Raw genomic sequence first — 25,784 nt, forward strand, 5'->3', positions numbered from 1 at the left:
ACTTTCGGCATGAAGGTACCGAGGCAAAGTCGACGTGGAATGATCGAGCGCCCCATTTTCAGGAGACGACAATCCATTGCAAATAAGGGCTGTACTTGGATTCTTATTTCCACAACATAGTGCAAAAAGCAACAGTTTCCGTAGCTGGCCATTACATCGAAGGGGACATGGAAACCTGCAGAATGGGCTCTTCTATATTTTCACTGGAACCAGAGGCATCCAAACGTGTTCAGAAGAGTTCATGGTGAGAAGATCTGTTGCAGAAATTGTTCGTGTGCCCATTGCCATGCACCCGCAAAGTAAATTCCCTCACACTCACCGAAGGGTATACGCGTGTAAGGGTTAGAGTTTCGCCAATGGCCAAATGAAACATCAATTGGAAAAATACCTATTTAGCTGAATACATAAATTTGTATGCTAAGGACAAAATTGTATTTAGATTAACCAAAAATACCAACTATATTACACATGTTTGGGTGCCATTATTTTGGTAAACAAAAATTTTTTTCAATGAAAAAGATTTTTTTTATTTTTTAACGTGTTTGGCAAATTTCTAGTAGTAAAAGTAAAAGTACTAATAAAATAAAAAATCTTTTTTGAGAAGCTGTAATTTATATTTTTTTTAAAAGATCTTTTTCCTTTAAAAAAAAGATATTTTTCATGTAATAAATAAACAAAAAATTACTTTTATATTGTTATACCCAAACATAATTGATAGATAAGAAGACCTTTTTACATGTCATATCCAAACATAGTGCATGTTTGGGTGCCATTATTTTGTTAAAAAAAGATCTTTTTTCAATGAAAAAAAGATCTTTTTTTAATTTTTAGCGTGTTTGGCAAATTTCTAGTAGTAAAAGTAAAAGCACTAGTAAAATAAAAAAAATATCTTTTTTGAGAAGCTGTAATTTACATCTTTTTTTAAAAGATCTTTTTTCTTTAAAAAAAGATGTTTTTCATGTAATAAATAAACAAAAAAGTACTTTTATATTGTTATACCCAAACATAATTGATAGATAAAAAGATCTTTTTGTATAAGATATCCAAACATAAAATTACTTTTACTTCTCCATAAAATCTTTTAAAAAAAGATAACTCGAAAAAAGATCTTTTCTTAGAAGCTCACCCAAACAAGCCCATACAATTACTTTTATTTCTCTATAAGATCTTTTAAAAAAAGATAACTCGAAAAAAAATCTTCTCTTAAAAGCTCACCCAAACAAGCCCATAATGTGTGTGGACTGTAAATCGTCAAAATGTTTTTGTGAAAAATAGTATTTTACGATATCGTTTTTGGGTTTAAGTTAGTGTGTGCCAACAGAAGCTATGTCTTGCCTACTCTATAGAAACATTTATTTTGATAAGGTAAATATTGATTCAAAAACTTTAGTTAACAATACTTTTTGCTACATACTCACTAACCGCATCGAATTATTATATAGAATTTTTTGGCATGCTTATTTTTTGTAACGTTTATTTGTTAAATGTTTTTTGTATATTACATTTTTGGTACTCTTAATACTCTTTTGTATTATGCAAAACTTTGTTACTGTTATTATAATTTATGGACAGTTTTTTGATTTAGTTTATTTTACATAACGAGATGAAAAAATAATGTTAAAAAAATTTAATAATACATTTAATGCACACAAATTTTAAGTATAAAAATGAGTTTTTGGTGCCTGCTTCATTGTAAATGATTTTTTTTTTTTATTTGAAAACAGGTTTAATATTGTATGTTGTTGGTAGGCTACGTACTCTTTTTTGGCATGTTACTAATGTATGTTTTCCTGCCATGCACGGAGTAATGTATACAATTATATGAAATATTTTTATTATATTTTAAATGAGAAATATATAGAGTACTTATTATTATAAATATTTTACAATTTAAAAATATTAAAAATAATTAATATTTATTTTAATTAATTTAGATTGGTTGAATGGTTAACTCATTTGTCTGCTTAAGCAAGTTTTTAGTTTTTGAATCTCACTCGTAATAAATAGAGGATCAATATGTGGTTGATTAATCCTGGACTTGTCGAGCTACGAAATCTGTAGGCCGTAGTTGTATGTGTCTTTAAAATGGATTATTTTTTTGTTAATAGCAATACTTATGGACTTTTGTCTTGGTTGAAATTTACTGACGACAATTTAATTAGTTGGTATCGTTTTCATTCGTAAAGTCAAAACAACATGATCAACGTTATAAGTTGTCGCCAATGAGTTATAGCTCAAATGGCATAGTCTCTCCATAGTCAATTAAGAGGTTGCGGGTTCGAGTCTCATATCTTTGGTTAGAAAAAAAAAAAGTGGTAACTTGTTAAAACTTCAAATTTTACGAACCGATTTTTAAATTTTCAAATTCATAAACTTCTGTAATTACAAAAGTTATTAGAGTTAGTGTGAGGAGAAGCCAATAGTAACTTTTATTTTTTTTTTTTTGTGACTAAACATAACACAAAGAAAAAAGACCTAAGAAAAAGAGTAGTACTCCTCTCTAATAATAATGTCTAAATTATTAGGAGGCAGTAACCACTCTAGATACACCTGCTTGTTTAAAACAGCAGTCTTAGCCATTAAATCAGCCGCTCTGTTTGTTGTTCGCTGGATGAGCACTAAAGTAGCTGTCCAATTGCGCTGGAGCATCTCTTTGATTTTGTCAAGCAGATCAGAGTCATTCATAATCATGCTGGTTGTGCCTCATGAAACAAGAAGAAACGCATCAAGATTATCAGTTTCACATATGACCTCTTTGCACTCGCAATCCCAAGCCATAACAAGCCCTATCCAAATAGCATGAAGCTCACAACAAAGAACACTAAAAAGAGGTATACTGGCAGAACAACCTTTTATCCAAATTCCCATGCTGTTTCTAATAATACATCCAAAGCCAGCTAATTGCTCATTTTCAAAAACGCTTGCATCGCAGTTCACTTTACAGACATTCATTGGAGGTGGTTCCCAGTTATATTTCAAAGAAGAAGGAATAATATGTTTTTGGTTGATAACAACATTAGAGAAATCTCGAGCAGCATGTTTAACTAAGTGAACAATTTTCTCCTTACTCCATGGATCATCTTGGTGGAAGATGTCATTGTTCCTATCCCTCCAAATCCACCAAAAGGCCGCTGCAAAGAGAAACTCATTTTTGTTGAGGTTAGAACGAATCCAAGACACAAAATCCAAACTAGAGTCCTCAGCGGTCATTCCCAAATTTAAGCTAATCCAAATCTGACGAGCTTTTTGGCAAGTCCTAAAGCAGTGGTTAATATCCTCTAGAGCAAGATAACATCTCTGACAAAAATCAGAAGTAGAAATACCTCTTTGAAACCGGTAACTAGCTGTGGGAACTCCGTTGTTGAGGCAAAGCCAGAGCAGACACTTTATCTTCTCCAGTATTCTCAAGCGCCAAAGCCAAAGCCAATTTTCATTTTCATTCCACCCAAATTTCTTCTTCAATAGCCATTCATACCCGCTTTTAGTCGAGTAGGTGAGAGTATTTGAGTTTGTCCAAAACCAACCTGATTTATCTCCTGCCTGCTTGATAGGATCAAAGAGCATCAAATCAAGTTTAACTTCTTCTGGAATCATTGTGCAAAGAATATCCCACCGCCAATGCCCATGGTGCCAGACATCTTCTAACTTCAAGTGAGAATCAGAAATGTGCACAAAAGGAACCAAAGGATCTAGCGTTCCACATGGTCGCCAAGCATGATACCAAAAGGATTGAGACATCCTGCCTGTACACCAATCAAAACCATCACGAAGCTTTTCTATTGTCTTATAAATCGCTCGCCAAGTGCTTGAAACATTATTAGAAAATTTGGGTGAAAAGTAAGAACTCCCAGATAAATATTTTGCCAACATAATTCTTACCCAAAGCTTATCTTTATTATGCAATAATTGCCAAACAAGCTTTCCGAGTAAAGCAAAATTTACACATTGAGTATCTCTAATTCCCAAGCCTCCATATTTTCTTGGAGTGACAACTTTGCTCCACTTGACCAAATTTAAGCAACGCTCCCCCACCTTTCCCTTCCACAAGAATTGTCTAAGCACAGAATCAATCTTTTGACAAACCGAAGTAGGAAAAAGAGTCACTTGCATCTGATAAATAGGAAGAGAAGAAGCAACAGATTTAATTAAGCAAAGCCTGTCTGCTCTGTTAAGGAGCCGACCTTTCCAACTAGCCAGCCTATTCTTGATCTTCTCTAAAGAGTCCGAAAAAATAGATCTAGCAGCTCGAGGATGATTAAGGTTCACCCCCAAGTATTTGCCTAGGTCACTAGTAACTTTTATTATTTAGTATATAATTTACTCTATTGGAAAATAATTTAATATTTTCCAAATTTATGGATACATTTTTTACTAACTTCTTACACCATTTTATTTGACAATACTTACCGTTATAAAAAATGGCAAATGATCATAATTTTCCACAATATATACATGATGTCCAAAGTAATTTCTTTCGTTGAAATTAATTCTGGTTAGTGAGATAAAATTTGACATATTTCTTATTTTCTTAATCAAAGTTAAATATAAATTTAGAATTGAGTAATGACTCATTTTTTTTATTACAATAAAAAATAACTTGGTTAAATGTAAATTATTTAGCATTTAATAATTTCTATCAGTTCAATTTTAATTACCAAAAATTCTATTAAATATTAAGAATAAACTTAATAATCAGTAATATGTATATTATATTCGTACGTAAATAATAATATCCAATGTATTAATTATTTGTTTTTTTGATAGATTTATTGTATAATCTACAGAGGATTCATTTATTATCGAAAATTTTGTTCATAAATTTTGTACTATGTAAAAATAGTGATCTTATTTCTTATTTTTATTTAAACAGTTTTTCATAATTTTTTAAATAGATGATTAACTTAATCGATAAACTTTACTATTGCCTTTATACTAGAAAAATATCAGTTTAAACTACTTACATACTTTTCACTACTTACTAATGAATGAATAAATAAATATTTGCACTATGATACATATGATCGTAGATAATGACTTAAGTTACGTATTCTGTACGTTCAATAATATTTTGTATGTATATTTATTAAATATAAGATAAAGAAAATTGTTCAACAAATTACGTAAACAGGCATGAGAGAAAAAAAATTTAATATATCATATATAATAATTCTTGATATGTATAGTGTCCCGTATATTGTAAAATGATCTACTTTAATTATGTGAGTTACTACCGTTTTCTTTAATGTTTCGTCACAAAAAAAATAATATCTAAAACTTAAAAAGAAATAATTAAATTTTTTTAATTTGAATTAAAAAAATGTCATGTAAATATATTCAACTTTTACATATCCTAAGGCAGAAGTTAAAGGTAACTTATTTCCTCTTGCATGCATGGTGTGTTATTCTCCTATTGACCAAGTCTCTGCCACTCCAATTTGGGATAGGTGGAGAAAGTTACTTCTGTTAACAATTGCTGCAAATCAATGGCCAAGATTGTTTCTTGAGGACCAAGTAGCTATTCTCAAGGATTCAAATCTGGGTTTACCATTGAAATAGTTTTTCTTTGCTTCCCTGAGGCTTTTGGTCAAGCAAGAGTATGTCAGACTCAAATTTCTAATTCGGGGATTAACTGACAAAAGGTGATGCGATAAGTTGGTAGCACAAAGATCACAGAGTTGACCTAGGAGCCAACAACTCAACAACATACAAGTTTTTTGAAGTTTATGTTCCGATAACAGTTCTTTGAAGAAGTTTAGTAAACTTGGACAGCGTTTCCTACTCAAAGGAGCATTACGCCAGAAAGAGGAACCCAATCAGAGGAAAGCTAATCTTGTATCTTGTACTAATGACGTACCCCTTTCTTAGTTAGGTGAGCACTAACAGTGAAGAGTTAGGTATTAGTATAACCAGGTCAAGTTAGGCTAGAACTTGAGAGTGTAAGGATTCTGCTTCGCATTTGCTTCGTAATGCGACCTCCAAAATATATGACTCCCCATTCGCCGAACTATTTAGACACTGCAAGCTTGTGGACATGGAGGTTGACGAGTTCGAGGCGCAATGGGAGACGATGCTGGATGTGTGAGGGGTTCAGGAAGTCGAACGGGTGAAGGAATTGTGCCGCAAAAAAACCGCATGGGCGGCAACCTGCATCAGATGCCCATTTTTCGCTGGTATAACAACAACGTCCCGTTGTGAATCTCTACATGCCAAGTTGGGTGGGTTTGTGGAGAGTAGATATGAGAAATCCCAATGCCTTGAGTTCTTCCCCCAATTTCATTTTGATTTGATTTAATTTCATAAACTAATCATATTAATAGTTAATTAAGACTTCAAATTAATAATTTTTATTATTATTATTATTATTATTATTATTATTATTATTATTATTATTATTATTATAACACTAATAGTAACTATAACATCTAATAGTAACGAGTACTATTATTTAAATTATCAATAATTTGAATCACCAAAAGAAAATTATCAATAATTTAAACAATACTGTTTAAATTTACAATAGAGTAAAGTATTGTTTTTGTCCCTAACGTTTGGGATAAGTCCTAATTGTGTCCCTAACGTCTAAATCGTCCTATTTGTATTCTTAACGTTTATAAAAGTGATTCAATGTTATCCTACTATCAATTATACTAACAAATCAGATTATATTTTTCAATTATTTTCACTTGGATGTATTCATTCTCAATTAGGTCTCACTTGGATGTGTTCGATTTTAATATTATACCCACTATTTGTGTTTAGATTCAATTATGTCCCTACAAAAGTCAATTATGTAAATGTTGTAGGAATTAGTTTCAACATTTGATGAGCTATTTTTCGGAGTAGATCATCGATTCTATCCCAGACATTTGTATTCTAATTTCAAGAAGACATTTTTATAACTCAAACTAAAGCGCTCATTATGTGTAATTGATGGCAGGATAACATTGAATCACTTTTACAAACGTTAGGGATATAAATAGTACGATTTAAACGTTAGGGATACAAATAGAATTTACCCCAAACGTTGAGAACAAAAACGATACTTTACTCTTTACAATAATAATATTTAATTTATTATACGAAAAATAAATCTACACAACGTGTATTTTCATTTTTAATCAAATGCGCAAAATAATATGTTGCTCATCTATGCAGTTACGATGTTGCTTGACAAATGTTCCCCTCATTTTTCCGGGATTTGGATTCTCTAAGGTTTGAATTTCACTTCAGAAAGTAAAGCGTAATCTCTCACCATTTATTTTATTGGTGGAATCAACAATAAATATGAGAGAAAAACCATTCAAGAGTAGAAGATCACACTTTATCCTCGAAAGTACTAATTTAAAATTTAGAGCATCCAAATTCATTTTTTTTGTACCCCTACATTGTTCTCAAATTATTCCAATCCTGAATTTTTTTTATAAATAATGGAACCCTCTCAGTTGTGCCTCTTGGTCTCCTCCACCATATATATACGGGGTAAATGATTGAAGTATTTGAAACTTAATAAAAAAATGGGTGAAAATAAAATATAGCATCTTATTCAGTGTTATCAAAACCGGACCAGACCTGCCGGTTCAACCAAGAAACTGGTGAACAGATCTTTTACCGGTCCGATCTGATATATGGACCGAATAAGGTATAAACCCGTTGGAAACCAGTTAAATCCGGTGCGAATCGGTGAAAACCGATCGAACTCTGTAAAGTTCGGTCTAACCGTACCGGTTAAGAACTAAATTTTAACAAAATGTTACATATGGGGTTTGAATCCCTCTCCTCTTGAGAAGAGGTGTTATGTATAGCCACCAGGCTGTGATGATGTTCATTATAATTTATACAAATTAGAATATATATATACATATCTTTTATCAAATAACTTACTTCTATACAATTTATTTTAAATTTAGTTATAAATTTACTCATTTTATAATTAATTATATTTTTATTTAATAATAATTATAAACTCATTTATTTTTTCATAATTATATAATATCTATTAGTATTATTTTTTAATAAATATTTATCGTATATAATAATAATAATAATAATAATAATAATAATAATAATAATAATAATAATAATAATAATAATAATATAATAGATATCAAGTAGTTAATAAATGATTATAATTTAAAAATAATAGTTATTTTAATATAAAAATAAAATAAAAATATTTATGATTTAATAAAAATAACAAAATACTTATTATTTCTGGTCCATACTATTTTAAAATAGCTTGATATTCTTAAAATATTAGTACAAATATGTATTTTAAATTATAATTTTAAATTTATGATTATTTTTATTCTTTATTTACATAGTACCTAATCAACCGATTCAACCAGTGACCCACCAGTTAAACCAGTGACCCAGTAACCCAATAACCTGATCGGTTCGATTATCGGTTCGATTCTGACAACTATGATCTTATTTCTCAGCATTTTGTTTCGTATTTTTATTTTTTAATAATATTTAACCTTCTAAGATCTTACAAAAAAAATTAATATGCTAATTGCAACGATCCGTTAAATAATATGTCTATCACCTATCACTCTTAATTGATCATCACAGTTTGTAACACAAAATTTGTTTAATTATCTATTAAATTTTGAAATTTATATTTAATCATCAGCTCATATTCTATTTGGAGGATTCGCAGTTCCGCACAAAGTCGTTCTGGATAAATACATATCTAGAGTAATTAAAAAACGTGTTTGGTTGACTAAAACAAAATTAAAGATACCAACTGTTACGGCCCGGCCCAGGACTCCCGCGGGTCAACCCGACCCGAGCTCCACCCGACCCGGCTACGCACCTTTTGATCGACCCGGACACGCGTCCCGTACGGTTCACCCGCAGCTGTGGGATAGCGTTCTTGAGGATATGGGCCTGCCTTCCAGAGGGCCCACTACTGACGTGTATATAAGGGGAAGACTGGCTCTTCCTCCGAGGTACGTCACATTCTTACACCACCCTTATTCCGCCTGCACGTATTCTGACAAGAGCGTCGGAGTGTCTTTACAGGTGGCACCCCCCTTCTTTCCACACGAAGTGCTCAGGACCTCGCACCTCCCGGGCCGGAAGACCGTGACCAGACGAGCCCCTTCCAACACCCCGAATTCTGACCCGAACGTCCGGTAACCGACCTACCGAACACCAACCATAATAACAATTAAAGATTTAAAGATATATGATAATAATATTTTAAAATAAAATTTTTCAGTTCTCCCTTTTAAAAAATTTAAAATGTAAATTTAAATGTCGACTGAAATAAAAGTTAGTGGGTCTTCTCAATTACAAATTATTCATTATAAAGTTAAAATTTATCATTATAATAATTTGGACTTAAACCGACCACAATTATTCAACTCCATTGATTAAATCAATCAAATTTTGATTCTTTTTATAACAAAACTTTAATTCCCTATCATAAAATGTTAACCATAACTGGTCGTACTAATCCCTCACATCCTAAGTCAGACTAACGCTTACTTTGGTAACATTTTTATTTTTTAAAAATTACTAATAAAAATTATTTTCTTTAAATAAAACTTTTAGAAGTTGAAACATTTATGTTTTTGTAAATCAAATTAAAAATAACTTTTAATAAATACGAGCAACAACAATTACGTTTAGTAAAATAATTTACAAAATTTAAAAATATTATAACAAACATAAATGCATGACTTAAATTTAAAATTAATTCATGTATGAAATCATTTTAGGCTTTAGAATTTTGGTAAGTTCCTCCTTAGATACTTTTAAAACCATCCCCGATTTTCTCTGTGAATTTTTTTTATTTAAATGAGTTTATCAAATTATTGTTGATTATATATTTAAAAATTTAATATTTTAAATTTTACTAAATAATATAGTAATTATTTTAAATTTTAAATTTTTTTAAAATGATCTTTTATTATTATTTAATTTATATAGTAAAATTCAATAATTGAAAAACTAGTTTATGGAATCACTTTTTGAATCTTAATATTTTAATATAATTTTTTAAATATTTTATTTAAAACAAAAGGAATTTTATTTTAATACAAAGCATATTTATTTATATAATGTACTAGTGCGGAGTAGCCTGTGTTATGCATAAGTATAATATTTCCTATTTCATTTTATAAAAGAAAAATTATATCATCTATCTCAAACATATGAAACACACAAAAATTTATTATCATGTTTGCATGTATAACGCTTAAGAAGCAATTCGTTTATAATAATAATAATAATAATAATAATAATAATAATAATAATAATAATTAACCAACAAATTTTTAATATTCTGTAAAGTTTGGAATTGAAGCAAAATTTGTGGATCTTCTTGAATTTTGACTCTAAGTATCACTACAATTACATCCTATATATAAGTAATATCGTAATGGAAAAAAAAAAGATGTAGTAGAAAAAAAAATAGTGGTATAACTTTCTTTAGGTTAACATACATAAATTTTGATTTTGAGCATATAACTTTGTTTAGGTTAATAAATACATACATTTCAATTTTAAGTATATATATATATATATATTCCAGCAAAATGTAGTAATGTAAGAAAAAAGGTTTTAGAATAGAAAAGAATAAGAGAGATTTTGAGAAGAATTAAAGGAGAGAGATAATTTTATGAAGAAAAAATAAAAAAAAATTATATAAGGACTAGTTTGACTAATTTTTAAAATTTGAGGGATGAAAATGACTTATGTCTAGACTTTCAAGGACTATTTTGACTAATAAATTTTTTTTTTATATGTCAAGTGACACGTGGCATGCCAAGTAACACGTGGCACGCCACGTGGCACTTAACGTGACACGTCATCATCCAATTGACGGAAGGACTAATTTGACTAACAGTTTATCTTTCAGGAACTAATTTGATTAAAAAAAACATTCGTGGACGAAAATGAAGATTGCGTGATCTTTCAGAGACGAATTTAAACATTAACCCACAGAAGTCCTTTTATTTACGAAACACAAAATGAAATACTTGTACTTTTAATAGAAAAATTTTATCAAACTAAGGCTAAATATACCTTAGCATAATTGAAGTAGTTTTAAATTTTTTACAGAAATCCTCCTATTCAAAAAATTATAAATTTTTTTATGTTTGGAATTTAAATTAAAACTTTTGAACTCATGAAGATAACTGGATCATCACTTATTCCTGTTCAACCAATATTAGGCACTTGAAATTTTAAATTTTTCACTATAACACCAGTCCATTATTTTTCCTAATGCACTTGAATATTTCTAAATAGTCCTATAACCTCTCCCAAGGCCTAGCAACTTTTTGTTTTAAAGATCAGTACCCAAACTCTTCAACTCTTGCCACCAATTTTTTCTTCACATATTATGAAGCCCACAAATTCCAACAAAAATGCATAGTCCAATTTTTGCCTTGGCTACAACTTTCAGCTGACGGCTCCCCTTTAGCATTGGCTTACCAAAATGACAATATCCAATGCAAGGACACACAAAAGGTCATTAAATTTATCTGCTAAGGTCATGGGTTCCACCGGTTCAAGGAGCACCTTGCACCATTCCTATTGGAGTCTACATCACAACCTTAACACAAAATCTACATCGTTCAAATTCTTTAATGTATATCTGAATGGCTCTGCACACTTACATAGCGCTATGCCAGTAAAGTGGCTTGTCACACCTGAAAACTTTCCTATTTCTAAACTTTATCCTTTTGTTTCCAATTAACTTTAACCGGTAAAAAAAAAAATGTTAATATAATTTAAATTAATTTTTCTTTTTATTAAAGAGATTCCAATTTTCAATCTCTTAAATTTAAGAGTAACTTAGCTCACGTTAATATCATTAGAATTAAATTAAAATATTAAAATTTTCAAAAAATAAAATTAATTAACTTATGCTTACTATTATTTTTCCAGACTGTTTTGGATAAGGAGTAATCACGTGATGTCACGTGGTAGCAATAAACGAAAGTTCAAATTACAGAGTTGCCCCCACTCACATTCCAGAGTTGCACGTGTCGCGTTCATACCACTGCCATTGCCGTTTATCCTCTGAGGAGTCTTCACTTCCAAGTTCTTCTGTTCGTACAGAACACAATTGACTTTTCTTCTGCCCTTTGGGTGGTGGTTACAACAAAGAAGAGCTTCTCAGAACCTCCTCCTTCAACAAAAATCAAGAACTCAAACAACGATGGGAAGAGTGTTTGTGGTGGAGCTTGAGGGAAGATCTTATAGATGCAAGTTCTGCAAAACTCACTTGGCCCTTGCTGATGATCTCATCTCTCGGGTACCCTACTCTACCCTACCTTACCCTACCATATCATTTTTTAATTATTATCATTTCAATTTTTTTTCTCAATGTTTTTAGCTAATAGAATTGATATTATTCTGTGTAAAATTTTCTGTTTGAGCTAGTTTTTCTGTACGTGCCTTGATTTTGAGCATTGGACTTTTCCTATTTTAATATATTTTCTCATATGTTGTAATATGGAAAATTCATTATTTTATTTTTAAAATGGGGTATTTGAGGATTAAGAACTATTATGTGTTTCAAGCAATTTGATTTTTATTTTTCTAGGGTGTATTTTGTATATATCCTTACTGAGGTGTAACCCTAAGTTCCCAATGATTGGATGCATCATGCACATCAGTGAGTCTTTGATTTCCTTGACTTCAATGCTTTGTTACTGTTCAGTTGAATTCATGAACAAGTCAGGATCAAATTCTCCGTTGGAAAAGTCATAATGCATAGGTTCATGTTGATTTTTCTAGTGGTGCTTAATCAATGCTCATGATGAGTTTTGCAATTAATTATCTTTCTTTCACTTTTCATGATGTGTCAAACTATATATATAACAGAGGAAAATGCACAAAAGCTTGATGTGACAAAGCTTCGCTCTGAACTTAATATATGTCTTTTTCACTCTTTACTGTATGAATTTTCGGGGTTACTTTTAATATTTTCTTGTTTATATAATTCACATACTCAAAGTTGACCAGCTGCTATTCTGGATTGGTAAATTTCTTCTGGTCTTAATCTTCCGTTACCGTTCATTCTTTCAGGCATTTCATTGCCGGAGGGGAAAAGCATATCTCTTCAACAATGCGTGAGTATACTTTAGTTATTTTTCTATACCCTAGTGATTACCCTAATGGTTTACAAGTTATGATAGTATTGTATATTTTTCTATACCCTAGTTATTTTTCTATACCCTAGTGATTACCCTAATGGTTTACAAGTTATTTTTCTATACCCTAGTGATTACCCTAATGGTAATATAACATGCTGGTTCTTATTATATCTATATATAGTGCTCGCTGAAAATTGCATTTAGCATAATTTGATACTCCCCAACAATCCAGGTAATAAGGCAATCATGTTCTGTAAAAGTCAAATTTATACTAGAATTGCATTATGAGTTTATAGCTTTTCTTCTTGTCTTTTTCTCCCTTTCTATTTTTGTTATTATTATCATGACATAAAATACATCACTGTTTCTTTGGAAACACTAACTGCATTTGCATCTTGAGGGAGTTGAAAATCAAAGCTTTTGAACTTATTACTTTAATTTAAAATGCTGACATATATGGATTGGAAGCTGCTGTAAATTTCACTGGAGACAATAATTAGTAACATACATTTACATAGCAGAAAATGCTTATAGCCTTCCAAGACTTCTCAGATGGATTAGAAAGTAGAAACATGTGCAGTGCAAGTGTCAGAAACAATGGATCCATGGGGAAAAATTTTCGTGTTTTGAAAGGCTCAATCCTTTTGTGTTGTTCGGAAAATGTATGTATTTATTTTCATGCATTCCACAAGCTTTTGTTGCATAAACATCTTTATTCTTGCTTTTAAGGAGCAGGATGACTAAGGAATTACCATGCTTTAAGTTAATCTTTATCTTAAATATTTTCCTATTTCATTGATTTTTTAATCCTAATACAGTTTTGATCTCCATCTTATTTAGCAAGCACAATCAAAATAGTGGTTCGGCATTTCCCTCCTTTTAACACTGGTCCTAATAAATGTCAACCTTTCCTGATGAAAATATATGCATACTAGTTTTTTTCTTTTTGGAAATTAATCTTAGATTTTTCTTGACAGCCTAAAGATATGGATTCATGAGTTTACAATGACGAAAATCCAGAACTGGCATAATCTTTTGTTATTGGAATGAGTTTGAAGTATACATTGGATTCTCCAAAGTGACCTATGAACTGATTTGAACTTTCAGATCTACAAAAGAAATATAGCAAACATGGTGCAGTGCGATACTAATCTGCATTCAATACCGGCCCTAAATATTTGATCTTCTTAAATATTTTTACAATTTTTTTTTTAATTCATGTCTTTACTAAATAAGCCAGTGATGTACGTAGTGAAGTGAGGCCAGTAACTTATATATGTCTGCTGTTCAAAACAGGTATGCTTTTGCATTAATGTGATCACTAACACTAACATTCCTTTTGTTTTAAATGTGATTTCAAACTTTCTTGCTTCCCTAGATTATATGATGTTTTTAGCATGTTCAGTGAACAAATACACACTTTTAGTTGTATGACAAAATTACTAAAAATGTTGTTGCACTTGGTTTTAGTTGAAGATTTTACTCCCATGAACTTTTTCCTATATTAACTTCTCCCCCATGAACTTTGTTGTTTCTCTTTGGTGTTGGAATTGTTATGCATTTATTCAAATTCTCACTACAAGGAGCATGCCTAAATGAAGCAAATGATTTTGTGTATCAAAACTCATAACATGGAGTGTACCAAAAAACGCATAACATGAGATACATTTGATATTGACTTGCATTTTAAAACTCATAATGTTGATCAGTTTGTGCACCTTGTCATCTAACCCTCTTATTCAATAGATGGTAATGTTTTGAGATCACATTTGTGAACACACTCATCTTTTGCAGATACTGTAATTAAATATAGGAAAGTGTTTGGTTCTATCGGTAGTGGACTAAAACATCACTATATCTTAATATTCCAACTCTCATATAATATACTTAACTTTTTATGTCTGTGATCCAGTGTGAACTTCACAATGGGTGTACTAGAGGAAAGGATGATGCTTTCAGGACTGCATACCGTGGCTGATATTTTTTGCTGTTGCTGTGGTCAAATAATTGGTTGGAAATATGTAATCCTCCTCTCTAATCTTGACTCAATTTCATGTATCTAGACATAGTATTGCATACCTAGCTAAATCTTGCTGAACATATTTGCTGGATGAGTGATCTAGAATTATTTAGAGTAAACTACCAATCTTGTCCAACAGATCTTAAGAATTTGAAATTGAAAAATTGATTCCTCACTAGACAAGTTTGTTTCGCACCATTAAAAAAGATAACATATTAAAATGCGGTTAGGACGAATCTATCACCCTTTTTCCATTGTGAGGAATGACCCGGTCCTTTGTGGTTTTGGTAAGAGGACATGATTGATTGTTTACTCATGGATTTATTTAGTCGTACATATGAATCCCCATGAATGATTTGCCAATATTTCATGCTAATTAGCATAAATTCATATTTATTAACTGCTAAATTAACTAGATGTCAAGATAATTAAGGTGTATGCTTTTAAATCCGAAACTCGACTCTATCCAAAGACACAGCTCTTGACCTTTGAAAATTAATGTCTCAGGAATCGGCGCATGAGAAGAGCCAAAAGTATAAAGAGGGAAAGTTTGTTCTTGAAAGGTATCGATGATTATGTCGTCACCCATCTTGGTTAATGCAATTGCACTTTCTCCTTCGTAGTGTTTATGCTGACTCTGCATATTCTGTGTCAACAAAACAGAGGGAGGATTGTTGATGAGATTGATTTCTCCACTGAATTCTACATCGACACCCGTGCCAGCATGAGCGATGGCGAAGATTAGCATCCTAAATCTTCTGTACCTGTTGGACCCGGGAAAAGAACAGTGCTTTGCTTTCTGTACATGAAAATAAAAATGGTGAACCATGAAAATGTTTATAATCAAGAAAGTTCGTTATGCTCTTTTTTCCTCCTTTTCCTCCTAGAAGTAGCAATGTGGCGTGTGATGAAAGAGGGTTCTGAATAGTGTGTATAATGTGTGAAAGGAAAAATATGAAAAAGTTGTTTCAGATTTTTCTCTAGAAGACATGAAGGAGACACATGTCCATCATGATTCAAATATACTCTGACAGATTACCATAATGCACGAAGCATTATCGGTTTTTTAGAGATGTTTTTTTTTTTTTTTTTTTTGAAAGGAGAAAATTGTATTCAAACATAAGAACTCAAAATATCTAAATGGGCCAAATTAGTTACATGTTCAGGAGCTTCTTCCAACCATATAACATTTGGTTGGGTCAGAGCTAATTTGGCCAAAGCATGGGCTATCCTATTTCCCTCCCTTTTTACATGGGAAATGTGAATAGATCTAAATTTACCTAAAGCCTCTTTACAGTTTGACACTAAAGTTCCAAAATAATTCCTGTGAGTGTCATTCCCCTTTAAAGCTTTGATAACGTCAACGTTATCTCCTTCTAAGGCTAAATAAAAAAAAACAGCACTCCAATGCTAAGTTAAGGCCCAAAAGACAAGCTGTGGCTTCCGCTTCAATTGTAGATGTGGTTGAGAATAACCAAGTAGCTGCAACCATAATTTCTCCTTCAGAATTCCTAATAACAGCTCCTCCTCCATTCGCTCCTTCATTTGAAATTGCTGCATCCACATTCAATTTGAAGAGATTTGGCTCCGGCGGCACCCAACACATTAAACTACGACTCCCTGGTGGTGGCTCTGCTGTGAAGTTCTCTGTCGGCATTGACATGACTGTGAATTCCTGGTATCTAAGAGTTGCTCTGTTCACTAATTCTTGTATGTCTATTTTCTTATCTTCAAAAATTAATTTGTTTCTTCCCCACCATATTGCATGTAGGCATTCCAGAAAAAGACCTCTTTCCCCCTTTCTAATTTGGTTTAGTAATTCTTCAATCCAAGCTCCAATTGGGTGGTTCTGTGCTCTCTCTGTTCGGAGGTTGAAAGGGCTAGCAAACCAAAATCGTTGTGTCCAGGTACAATCTTTGAATATGTGTTCTTCTGTCTCTTCCTTTCTCCAACATCTTGGACAAAGTGATGTGCTTGTGATACCTCTTTTTTGAATGTTGATTCTAGTTGGCAGGGATGATGTTAGCAGTCTCCATGTGAAATTAAGAGTGCAGTTCAGTGCTTTTGTGTTCCAAAGAAGTTTCCAAGGGAATCTGTTCTGGTGCTCCTGGTTGCTGGACTGAGCATGGTTTTGTGGCTGAGAGCGGATGAGGTGGTAAGCTTTCTTGACCTCACATTCTCCATTCTTTGATTTTTTCCAGTAGTAGCAGTCTTCTTGTTGGTTTTGGTCTAGAGGAATATTAAGTATTTGTTCTGCTTCGAAATGATAGAAATTCTGTCTGATAATGTCCTCTCTCCATCGAATAGTTTCCTGATCAATAAGTTGTTCCACCCTGGTTTCCGAATCAAAACTTGAGCAGGTACTCCAAATTCTGAATCCGTTTTGATTTGGAAGCCATGGGTCTTCCTTTATACTAATTGATCTGCCATTACCGATCCTCCACAAGCCTCCCAAATGTAGAACCCATTTAGCATTCCAAATACTTCTCCAAGTGTAGCTTGGCATGTTTCCTATACCTGACTTTAGAAAAGATTTTTTGTTGTAGTATTTGGCTTTCAATGTCCTTGCTGCTAGTGAATTAGGAAATTTAATCAATCTCCATCCTTGTTTGGCCAAAAGTGCTTGATTAAAAGCTTCAAAGCTTCTAAAACCTAGCCCCCCTTCTTGCTTTGCCAAGCTTAATTTTGACCATCTAACTCAATGCACTTTTCTTTCTCCATTTTTGCTCCCCCAGTAGAATTTACTGATCATGCTCTCTATGTGTTGACATAAACTTTTGGGCATTTGGAAACATCCCATAATGTATGAGGGGATTGCTTGAGCGACTGATTTTATAAGAACTTCTTTCCCCACCTTGGAAAGGCTATTCTCCTTCCATCCCTTCAGCTTCTTCCAAACTCTATCTTGGACAAAATCAAAGATTTGTTTCTTAGATCTTCCAACAAAAGTTGGAATCCCCAAGTACTTTGAATGGTTCTCCACTGCCTTAATCTGTAACCAATCTTGGATAAGCATCTGTCTGAGAGGAGGCACGTTTCGGCTAAAAGAGATTTCCGATTTATCCAAATTGATCCTTTGGCCTGAAGCTAATTGGTATGTTTGTAGAATTTCCTTCACTTCAATGATGTCTTGATCTGTTGCTCTTATGAAGAGAATGCTGTCATCCGCAAAAAAAAGGTGTGATATTTCGGGTGCATTCCTAGCTATCTTTATTCCTTGAATCGCTTGCCTTTCCTGAGCCTTGATAAGGAGACCCGAGAACACTTCCGCACACAATAAAAATAGGTATGGAGAAAGGGGATCCCCTTGCCTTATGCCTCTAGTAGGTTTGAAACTCTTGGAGGGACAGCCATTGATAAGTACTGAGAAAGACACCGACCTGATGCATTTTTGGATTAGTTTCACCCACTTTTGTGGGAACCCCATACACTTGATAACCGCCAAGAGAAAACTCCATTCGATCCGATCATAAGCCTTTGCCATATCTAACTTTATGCCCACATAACCCTTTGCTCCGTTTACCTTTTTCCTCATATAATGGAATATATCAAAAGCCACCAAGCCATTGTCCGTAATTAATCTACCTGGAGTAAAGGCGCTTTGGTACTCTCCCACAATCCCCGGAAGAATTTGCTTTAGTCTGTTTGCAATGACCTTCGTCGCTAGCTTGAAAATCACATTGCAAAGAGATATCGGCCTATATTCTCTAGTGTGCTTTGGGGTCTTTGTTTTGGGGATTAGACACAAAAAGGTGTTGTTCATCTCTTCAAAGTCTCCTTCCCCATTTAGACAGTTAAGGACCCACTTGGAAGTTTCCTCTCCCACAATATCCCACATTCTTTGGTAGAAGAGTGCCGGCATCCCATCCGGTCCGGGGGCTTTAGTTGGGTGCATGTGCTTTAAGGCTGTTCTGACTTCCTCTTGTGTGAAGTCCTCCTCCAAAATATTAAAAGCCTCCTGCGAGACTCTGCCTCCCACCACTGCAGCCACTTGTTCTTCCTCCATTGTCCCTTCGGTCTTGAACAAATCCTCATAAAAGTTTACTATAATTTCCTCTATTTTCTCTTCATCTTCAAAAAGAATTCCTGCATCATCGGTAATCCTCTCTATACGGTTTCTTTTGTTCCTTTGTGATGCTTTCTGATGAAAATATTTAGTATTTTTGTCCCCCGCTTTAAGCCACGTTGCTCTAGATCTTTGTGCCCACTTAATCTCTTCTTGGTACAACAAATCGTCTAACTCCCTTTGTGTCTCTTTTAGTCTCATGATGGTCGATTCAGATTGCGGGAGGGTTGTGAGATGTTCTATAGAATCCTGCTTCTCTTTGATCTTCTTTGGTAGTTGTCCAAAATTATGTTTTCCCCATTGTTGTAGCTTTCTTCCACAATTTTCCAGCTTCCATTTTAAATGTTCTTCACTTCCCGACCAGCTCTTGCAAATTACTTCTTTACACTCTTGGTTTTGAAGCCACATTTCTTCAAATCTGAAGATATTTGGCCTATTCCTCCTTCTTTTGTTCTCTTGACCTGTTACATCTATTAAGAGAGGACAATGATCTGATCTGTACCTCTGCAAGTGTCTTACAATTGTCTCTGGAAAAGCTTCCGTCCAGTCAATTGTTGCAACTGCCCTGTCTAGTCTCTCTTGAATGTTCATTTCTCCCGGTTGGTTGTTTGTCCATGTAAAAGAGTGCCCCACAAACCCCAAGTCTAGCAGCTGATTCATTTGTAGTACCTCTTGAAAGCCTTTCATTTGGCTATAAGTAACTGGCAGTCCCCCTGTCTTCTCTTTCTGTTCCAGGATTTGGTTAAAATCTCCAAAAACCAACCATGGCATGTTTGAGATTGACCAAGCGAGCTCAAGAGATCCCATGATTTTTTCTTGTTGGCTGCATCCGGATTCCCATAGAACCCCGTAATCCTCCACTACTGTCCAACTTCTGCTGCTTTTACCCTCATGTCTATATGGTTCAAGGACATTGATGATACTTCCAAAACAATAGAGCTATCGCACATAACCGCCAAGCCGCCCGCTCTACTTCTTCCTTCCCCTTCACAGTCAATCCCCGCAATGTTTCCCATTCCTCCTCTATTCCTAATACGATTTAATTCGTCAATCTTTCTCCTCGTCTCCATTAAGAAGATGAGGTTGGGAGCTTGCTGTTTCAAGAGCTTGTTCAAAGCTCTCACTGCCCATGGGTTCCCAAGCCCACGGCAGTTCCAACTAATTATCTTCATGGGATTTGGCAGGGCTGCCCTGCAGCCTCTGCCTGTGTATTTTTGCTCCTTGCTTGGTAGCGTTTGCTGCTGCCTCCCATCTCCCTGTCCTCCATTTCTGTGTCTTCTTCTTTCCTCTTTTTATTTTGTTCTGGCTCTTTAGTTTTCTGGCATGTTATTCTTAGTGGAGCTTCTCTTGCCATCCTCTTCCATTTCTTTTGATTTTTCTGAAGTTGAGATTCCTCCTCGTCCTCTATTTTATCTTTGTCCTTCTTCTGTTCTTTTAAATCCTTATCTACTTTCTTTCCTTTTTCTTTGTCTTCTTCCCCCTGATCTGTAGCCTCTCCGTTCGTCTCTTCGATGATAATGGTTTCAACCTCTGCTGTTTGATGTGGTGCTTTCTCCCTGTTTGAGACTCTGCTTCCTTCCTTGTATTCTATGAATTGCTGGCTCTTTTCCTTCATAGTTAGCTTTGCCATTTTTTCTAACACCTCTCCCTTTCCTTGTTGCGTTCCTTTCTCAGTTTCTTTGTCTCCCGTTTTAGTTGGCTTCTCTTGTTCTGCTGATTGCTCCACCTTATTGCCTATTATATCTGCTCTTAGTCAGGCTCCCAGCCCTTTTTTTGAACTACTGGTGTGCTCTTCTTCTGCTTCTGCTATCTCACAGTTTGCTACATCATGTCCGATCCTGCCACAAAAGTAGCAAAATGTGGGCAGCCTTTCATATTTGAACTCCACCTTTGTTAAACCATCTCGCTTACTCCCCATGTTTAAGCCTTCTTTCAGTGGATCCTCTATCCTTATCATGACTGATGCTTTAAGAAAGTTTCCTTTTCCTGGACCCGCTGAGAATACATTGCATTCCATGACTTCTCCCACCCTAGCAGCGATTTTTCTTCCTAAAGTTGTTGTCTTACAATGCTCTGGCATGTTCCATATTTGAAGTTTAATTTCTGTTCTAGAAAAATCTGTTTCTGATGGGTTTACTCTTCTTTCCCATTTCTTGATCAGTAGCCATGAATTTCGGAACATCCATGGGTTTCCTTTCAGAACTCTTCTCATATCTATTTCCTTATGAAAGAAAAACTGAAAAAGTTTTGGCTTGATCTCTACCATCTTAAAGCCCTCTGGCCTTCTCCAAATGTTGAACATAGCCGTTTGGACCCATGTTGGGTTGATGTTCTTGTCTGTCACCAGCTTTCCTACTAGGCTGTGATTGCATTTCTTTGCACCTTCCTCTATGTCTTCTTCTTCATATTCCAAGACTTCTTCTTCCTCTTCTGTTACATTTGATCTTGTTCTTATATTTTCCTCTTCGATTTCATGCCTTATTTCTTCCATATTTCAGGAATGTTGGAACAACAGCACTGAGGCGACACTGTTCTGCACTGTGGCGCTGGAAAAACACGATTTTAATTGAAAGTAACGGAGTTGTGCACTACACTCGTTGTGGCTACTAGGGTTTGAGTTTGTGCCCTAGCAGACCGACAAGGAGAGAGGATATTTTAGAAGCACTTAACTTTTAGAAGTACTTCTCTATGTTTTTTAGAGATGTTTTTGTTTGGTAAATGAGTAAATCAAAAGAATGGTGAATGTTATGGTGCTTTTGAGATTGTGCCTAACTTACTAAAAAAGGCAAATAGATAATATTTAATAAATTTTAAATATTTTATTTTTTATTTTGAACATTTTATTTTTTTTACCTTTAAAAGCAAGTTAGGCAATTTAGGCACCATAATAAAAGGCATCATAGAACTTACCTCAAAAGAATTATGATCTTGTGTTTTTAGTTTTGAAAAGGTAAGGGTATTTTTAAAAGTATTTATGAAGATTTTTTTGAAGTTAGATTTTTTTTTAAAAATCTGATATAATATTATATAATAATAGATATTTATATTTATTTTTATATTTTATTAAAGTTGTTACGGCCTAACTCAACTGGCCTAATAGTCGACCCGGCTCACGAGTAACCCGACCCGCGCGGGAATAACCCGTCCGGACGGCGACCCGGACACCTGCACCCCCGCTGCCAACTGCATGATAGCTGGGAAAGGAAGTTTCCTGGAAGGAAACCTCTTCTGTGGGATCCGCGCTATTGATAGGGTATATATGGGGAGGGTCTTATCCTTTCCCCAAGGTACGTCACTACCCCCCTTACTCTCATAGCTGTCTGCACATTTTCTGACTTGGGCGTCGGAGTGTAATTGCAGGTGGCTCCCCCCATACTTCACAAAGAGCTCGGGAGATCGTCTGCTCACGCGTCTTGCACACAGGCTTAGATCCAGGCTGGTTCCTCCTTCCTTACTTGGAGCACCTCTCCAACCCGTCCGGAACCTCGAGTAACCGAACATTGGCGCCGTCTATGGGGACGGGCCAAGATGGACTTTCTGTTGGGTCCTGTAGAGGCAGACGATGGAGGCGAACTGCACGGGGAGGAAATCGTTTCCAGAAGCGGCAGGGTAGCCTCCATGGCTTTCTCTCGCGAACGCACCAGATTCCCCCTGTGCACTCCCATGAGAGGCGACCCTTTGGAGGAACAGGTAGTGACAGCGCCAGAATAATACAGGAGTTGCGCCACAGAGTGCAAAACCTGGAGCGGGAGGTGGCTAGCAGAGAACGCCACCAACCAGCTCCAAGGCAAGAGCGTTCCCTATCTCTTCAAAGGAGAGGAAGAAGTCCCCGAAGGAGCCGCTCCAGACACACCCCGAGCCCCCGATCGGAGTCAAAAAGCCAAGACAAAAGTAGGGAGGTGCCAAGAAGACGACGAGATCCTGTAATTTACACCCGACCTCTGACAAGAAATACCGTGGAGGAAAACCGAGAAGACAGCAGAGAAAGACCAAGGAGAAGGCGACCACCTGTAATCATGGGGGCAACCCCTTTCCACCATTCGATCCTTGAGGTTCGGCTTCCGAAGCACTTCGATAAGCCAACGGACATGAGGTACGATGGGACCTAAGACCCCCAGGAACATCTAACAGCCTTTGAGGCCAGGATGAACCTGGAAGGGGTGGGTGATGAAGTAAGGTGTCGCGCCTTCCCCATGACCTTAGCGGGATCGGCAATTCGCTGGTTCAATGCTCTCCCCCAGGGCTTTGTAACCACCTTTGCCGACATCAGTCGCGCCTTCCTGGCTCAGTTCACCACATGAATTGCTAAAGCGAAGCACCCGATTAACTTGCTTGGGGTAACACAAAGGACTGGTGAACCGACCAGGAGGTACCTGGATAGGTTCAATCATGAGTGATTAGAGATTGACGGCCTAACCGACTCGGTGGCCAGTTTGTGCTTGATGAATGGATTGCTGAACGAAGATTTCAGGAAGCACCTCACCACCAAGCCCGTGTGGACAATGCAAGAAATCCAAAACGTCGCTAGGGAGTATATCAATGATGAGGAGGTTAGCCAGGTCGTGGCAGCCAACAAGCGGCAGCCAGCCTACAACCATACCCGTCAACCCGGTAGCGGGGAAAGGCCAAGGAAATACTCCAAAGACGGAGCTCTAGCCAAAGCTTTCAAGTCGTTCCCCCGGGTAGGGAAGTTTACCAATCGTGACTCTGCACGTAACACAAGCAACCGAATCCCCCTCCTGGGTGGACCCAATCATGGATTTCTTGGAAAAAGGTAAACTCCCCGGTGACGACAAGATGGCAAAGGCGCTAAGGAGAGAAGCGGCCAAGTATACAATAATATAAGGCCAGTTGGTTAAGAAAGGGCTTAGCCAACCCCTATTGAAATGCCTTCGTCCCGGCCAAATGGACTATGTGCTTAGGGAAGTCTACGAGGAATACTGCGGCCACCACATCGGAGGGAATGCCTTAGCCCGAAAGCTCGTCAGGGCCGGTTACTACTGGCCCTCAATGATGGCGGATTCCAAGGAATTCGTGAAAAGGTGCAGAAGATGGCAGGAGAACGCCAACTTCCACAAAGCGCCGGCGACCGAACTAAGCCTACTAATGGCCTCCTGACCATTCTCACAATGGGGAATCGATCTGTTAGGACCTTTTCCGGTTGGACCAGGGCAGGTCAAGTACCTAATAGTCGCCATCGACTATTATACCAAGTGGATAGAGGCTGAGCCGTTGGTCAGCATATCCTCGGCTAATTGTCGGAAGTTTATGTGGAGGCAAGTAATAACCAGGTTTGGAGTCCCGGAGGTCGTTATCTCGGATAACGGGACACAGTTTGCCGATAAAAAATTCGGAGAGTTTCTCGCCAGCTTGGGCATAAGGCAGAAGTTCTCATCATTTGAACACCCCCAAACGAATGGCCAAGTCGAAGCTGCGAATAAGGTCATCTTGCAAGGTCTCAAAAAGCGACTTGACCAGAAAAGGGGGCATGGGCAGACGAGTTAGCCTCGGTCCTCTGGTCCTATCGCACAACTCAGCAATCGTCTACCGGGGAGACTCCATTCCGGCTCACCTATGGGGTAGATGCAATAATACCCGTGGAGATCGGTGAACCGAGCCCACGACTACTTCTGGGAGGAGTCGAAGAGGCCGTAGAAAAGGACTTGGTGGATGAAGCTAGGGAGATGGCCCACTTATCGGAGACGGCGTTGAAACAAAGAATGGCCCTGCGTTACAACGCCAAAGTACTCAAGAGAGAGTTTGAGCAGAATGACCTGGTCCTACAACGTAACTATGTTGGACTCCCAACACCAGGAAAAGGAAAGCTGGCAGCGAATTGAGAAGGCCAATACAGGGTGAAGGAGGTGCTCGGCAACGGTGCCTACAAACTGGAACGACTAGATGGCAGGGAAGTTCCAAGAACTTGGAACGCGAGTAACCTAAGGAGATTCTATCCCTAGCAGCCGAGTCACACTATGCGAGCAAGCATTCTACCGGTTCAACCAGTTGAGTAAGACTTGTATTGATTTATATGGGATTATTTACCCTTTGTTACTTATTTGCCATTACTTTATATTCATACTACTTGCCAATAGTTGTTTATTTCCAATTAGTTTTACTTGAAGTTCGTCATCTCATTTTTTCGCGTTCAAAAATTACTCAAAAATTAACCAAATTTACTTTGCCAAGTGATCAACACCAGAACGACACGGTATCCCGGGACTGATCACCCCAGGAACCACTAAGAACAAATGCCACAATAAACGGCTACCAAAATGTTAAAAGCCACGATCCGGCTTCACTAACTACCAACGAAAAAGTAAGCAAGCATGAGCAAATAGCTAACTACCAGCAAAACGGTAAGAAACAGCGAACAAAGCATTTATCGACAAAACGGTGGACGAGCAATTTGTTACATATTCACCAAAACGGCAATCAAGTTTACTAAAACAAAGCATTCAAAGATCTACGTATTACAAAAAACCAAAGTACAAAAGCAAGACCACATCATTTCTTCGGCATATCAACAATTTTGCCATCCTTGATGGTCTTGAAAACGCTAACTGCGGAGGTGTCAAAGTCG

General features: G+C 35.8%; 2 protein-coding genes across 2 annotated transcripts; both read left to right on the forward strand.

Moving 5' to 3' along the window:
- The first annotated feature begins 11,978 nt into the window (after window positions 1-11,978).
- Window positions 11,979-16,204, forward strand: LOC107613339 (Yippee family putative zinc-binding protein). Its single transcript, XM_016315299.3, has 5 exons — window positions 11,979-12,271; window positions 13,048-13,091; window positions 15,028-15,136; window positions 15,643-15,698; window positions 15,799-16,204. The coding sequence occupies exons 1-5, from the start codon at window positions 12,176-12,178 to the stop codon at window positions 15,878-15,880; spliced, it is 387 nt and encodes a 128-aa protein (XP_016170785.1). The 5' UTR covers window positions 11,979-12,175; the 3' UTR covers window positions 15,881-16,204.
- Window positions 16,205-24,106: 7,902 nt separating this feature from the next.
- Window positions 24,107-25,041, forward strand: LOC148547523 (uncharacterized). The gene is made up of 3 exons (XM_088495481.1): window positions 24,107-24,243; window positions 24,493-24,643; window positions 24,739-25,041. Exons 1-3 carry the CDS (start codon window positions 24,107-24,109, stop codon window positions 25,039-25,041), a joined length of 591 nt encoding a protein of 196 aa, XP_088351607.1.
- Window positions 25,042-25,784: the final 743 nt, after the last annotated feature.

Source organism: Arachis ipaensis, chromosome B8 (assembly GCF_059453495.1).
Source record: "Arachis ipaensis isolate K30076 ecotype BB chromosome B8, ASM5945349v1, whole genome shotgun sequence".
Classification (NCBI taxonomy): domain Eukaryota; kingdom Viridiplantae; phylum Streptophyta; class Magnoliopsida; order Fabales; family Fabaceae; genus Arachis; species Arachis ipaensis.

Excerpts from the sequence above, each read along its gene's own strand:
- LOC107613339 (XM_016315299.3), top strand. The coding sequence starts at position 12,176 with ATGGGAAGAGTGTTTGTGGTGGAGCTTGAGGGAAGATCTTATAGATGC. Across the intron at positions 13,092-15,027 it reads GCATATCTCTTCAACAATGC|TGTGAACTTCACAATGGGTG; the intron begins GTGAGTATACTT and ends TCTGTGATCCAG. Across the intron at positions 15,699-15,798 it reads GGAAAGTTTGTTCTTGAAAG|AGGGAGGATTGTTGATGAGA; the intron begins GTATCGATGATT and ends TCAACAAAACAG.
- LOC148547523 (XM_088495481.1), top strand. The coding sequence starts at position 24,107 with ATGGACTATGTGCTTAGGGAAGTCTACGAGGAATACTGCGGCCACCAC. Across the intron at positions 24,244-24,492 it reads TCCAAGGAATTCGTGAAAAG|GTTTGGAGTCCCGGAGGTCG; the intron begins GTGCAGAAGATG and ends AGTAATAACCAG. Across the intron at positions 24,644-24,738 it reads AAGTCGAAGCTGCGAATAAG|CAATCGTCTACCGGGGAGAC; the intron begins GTCATCTTGCAA and ends CGCACAACTCAG.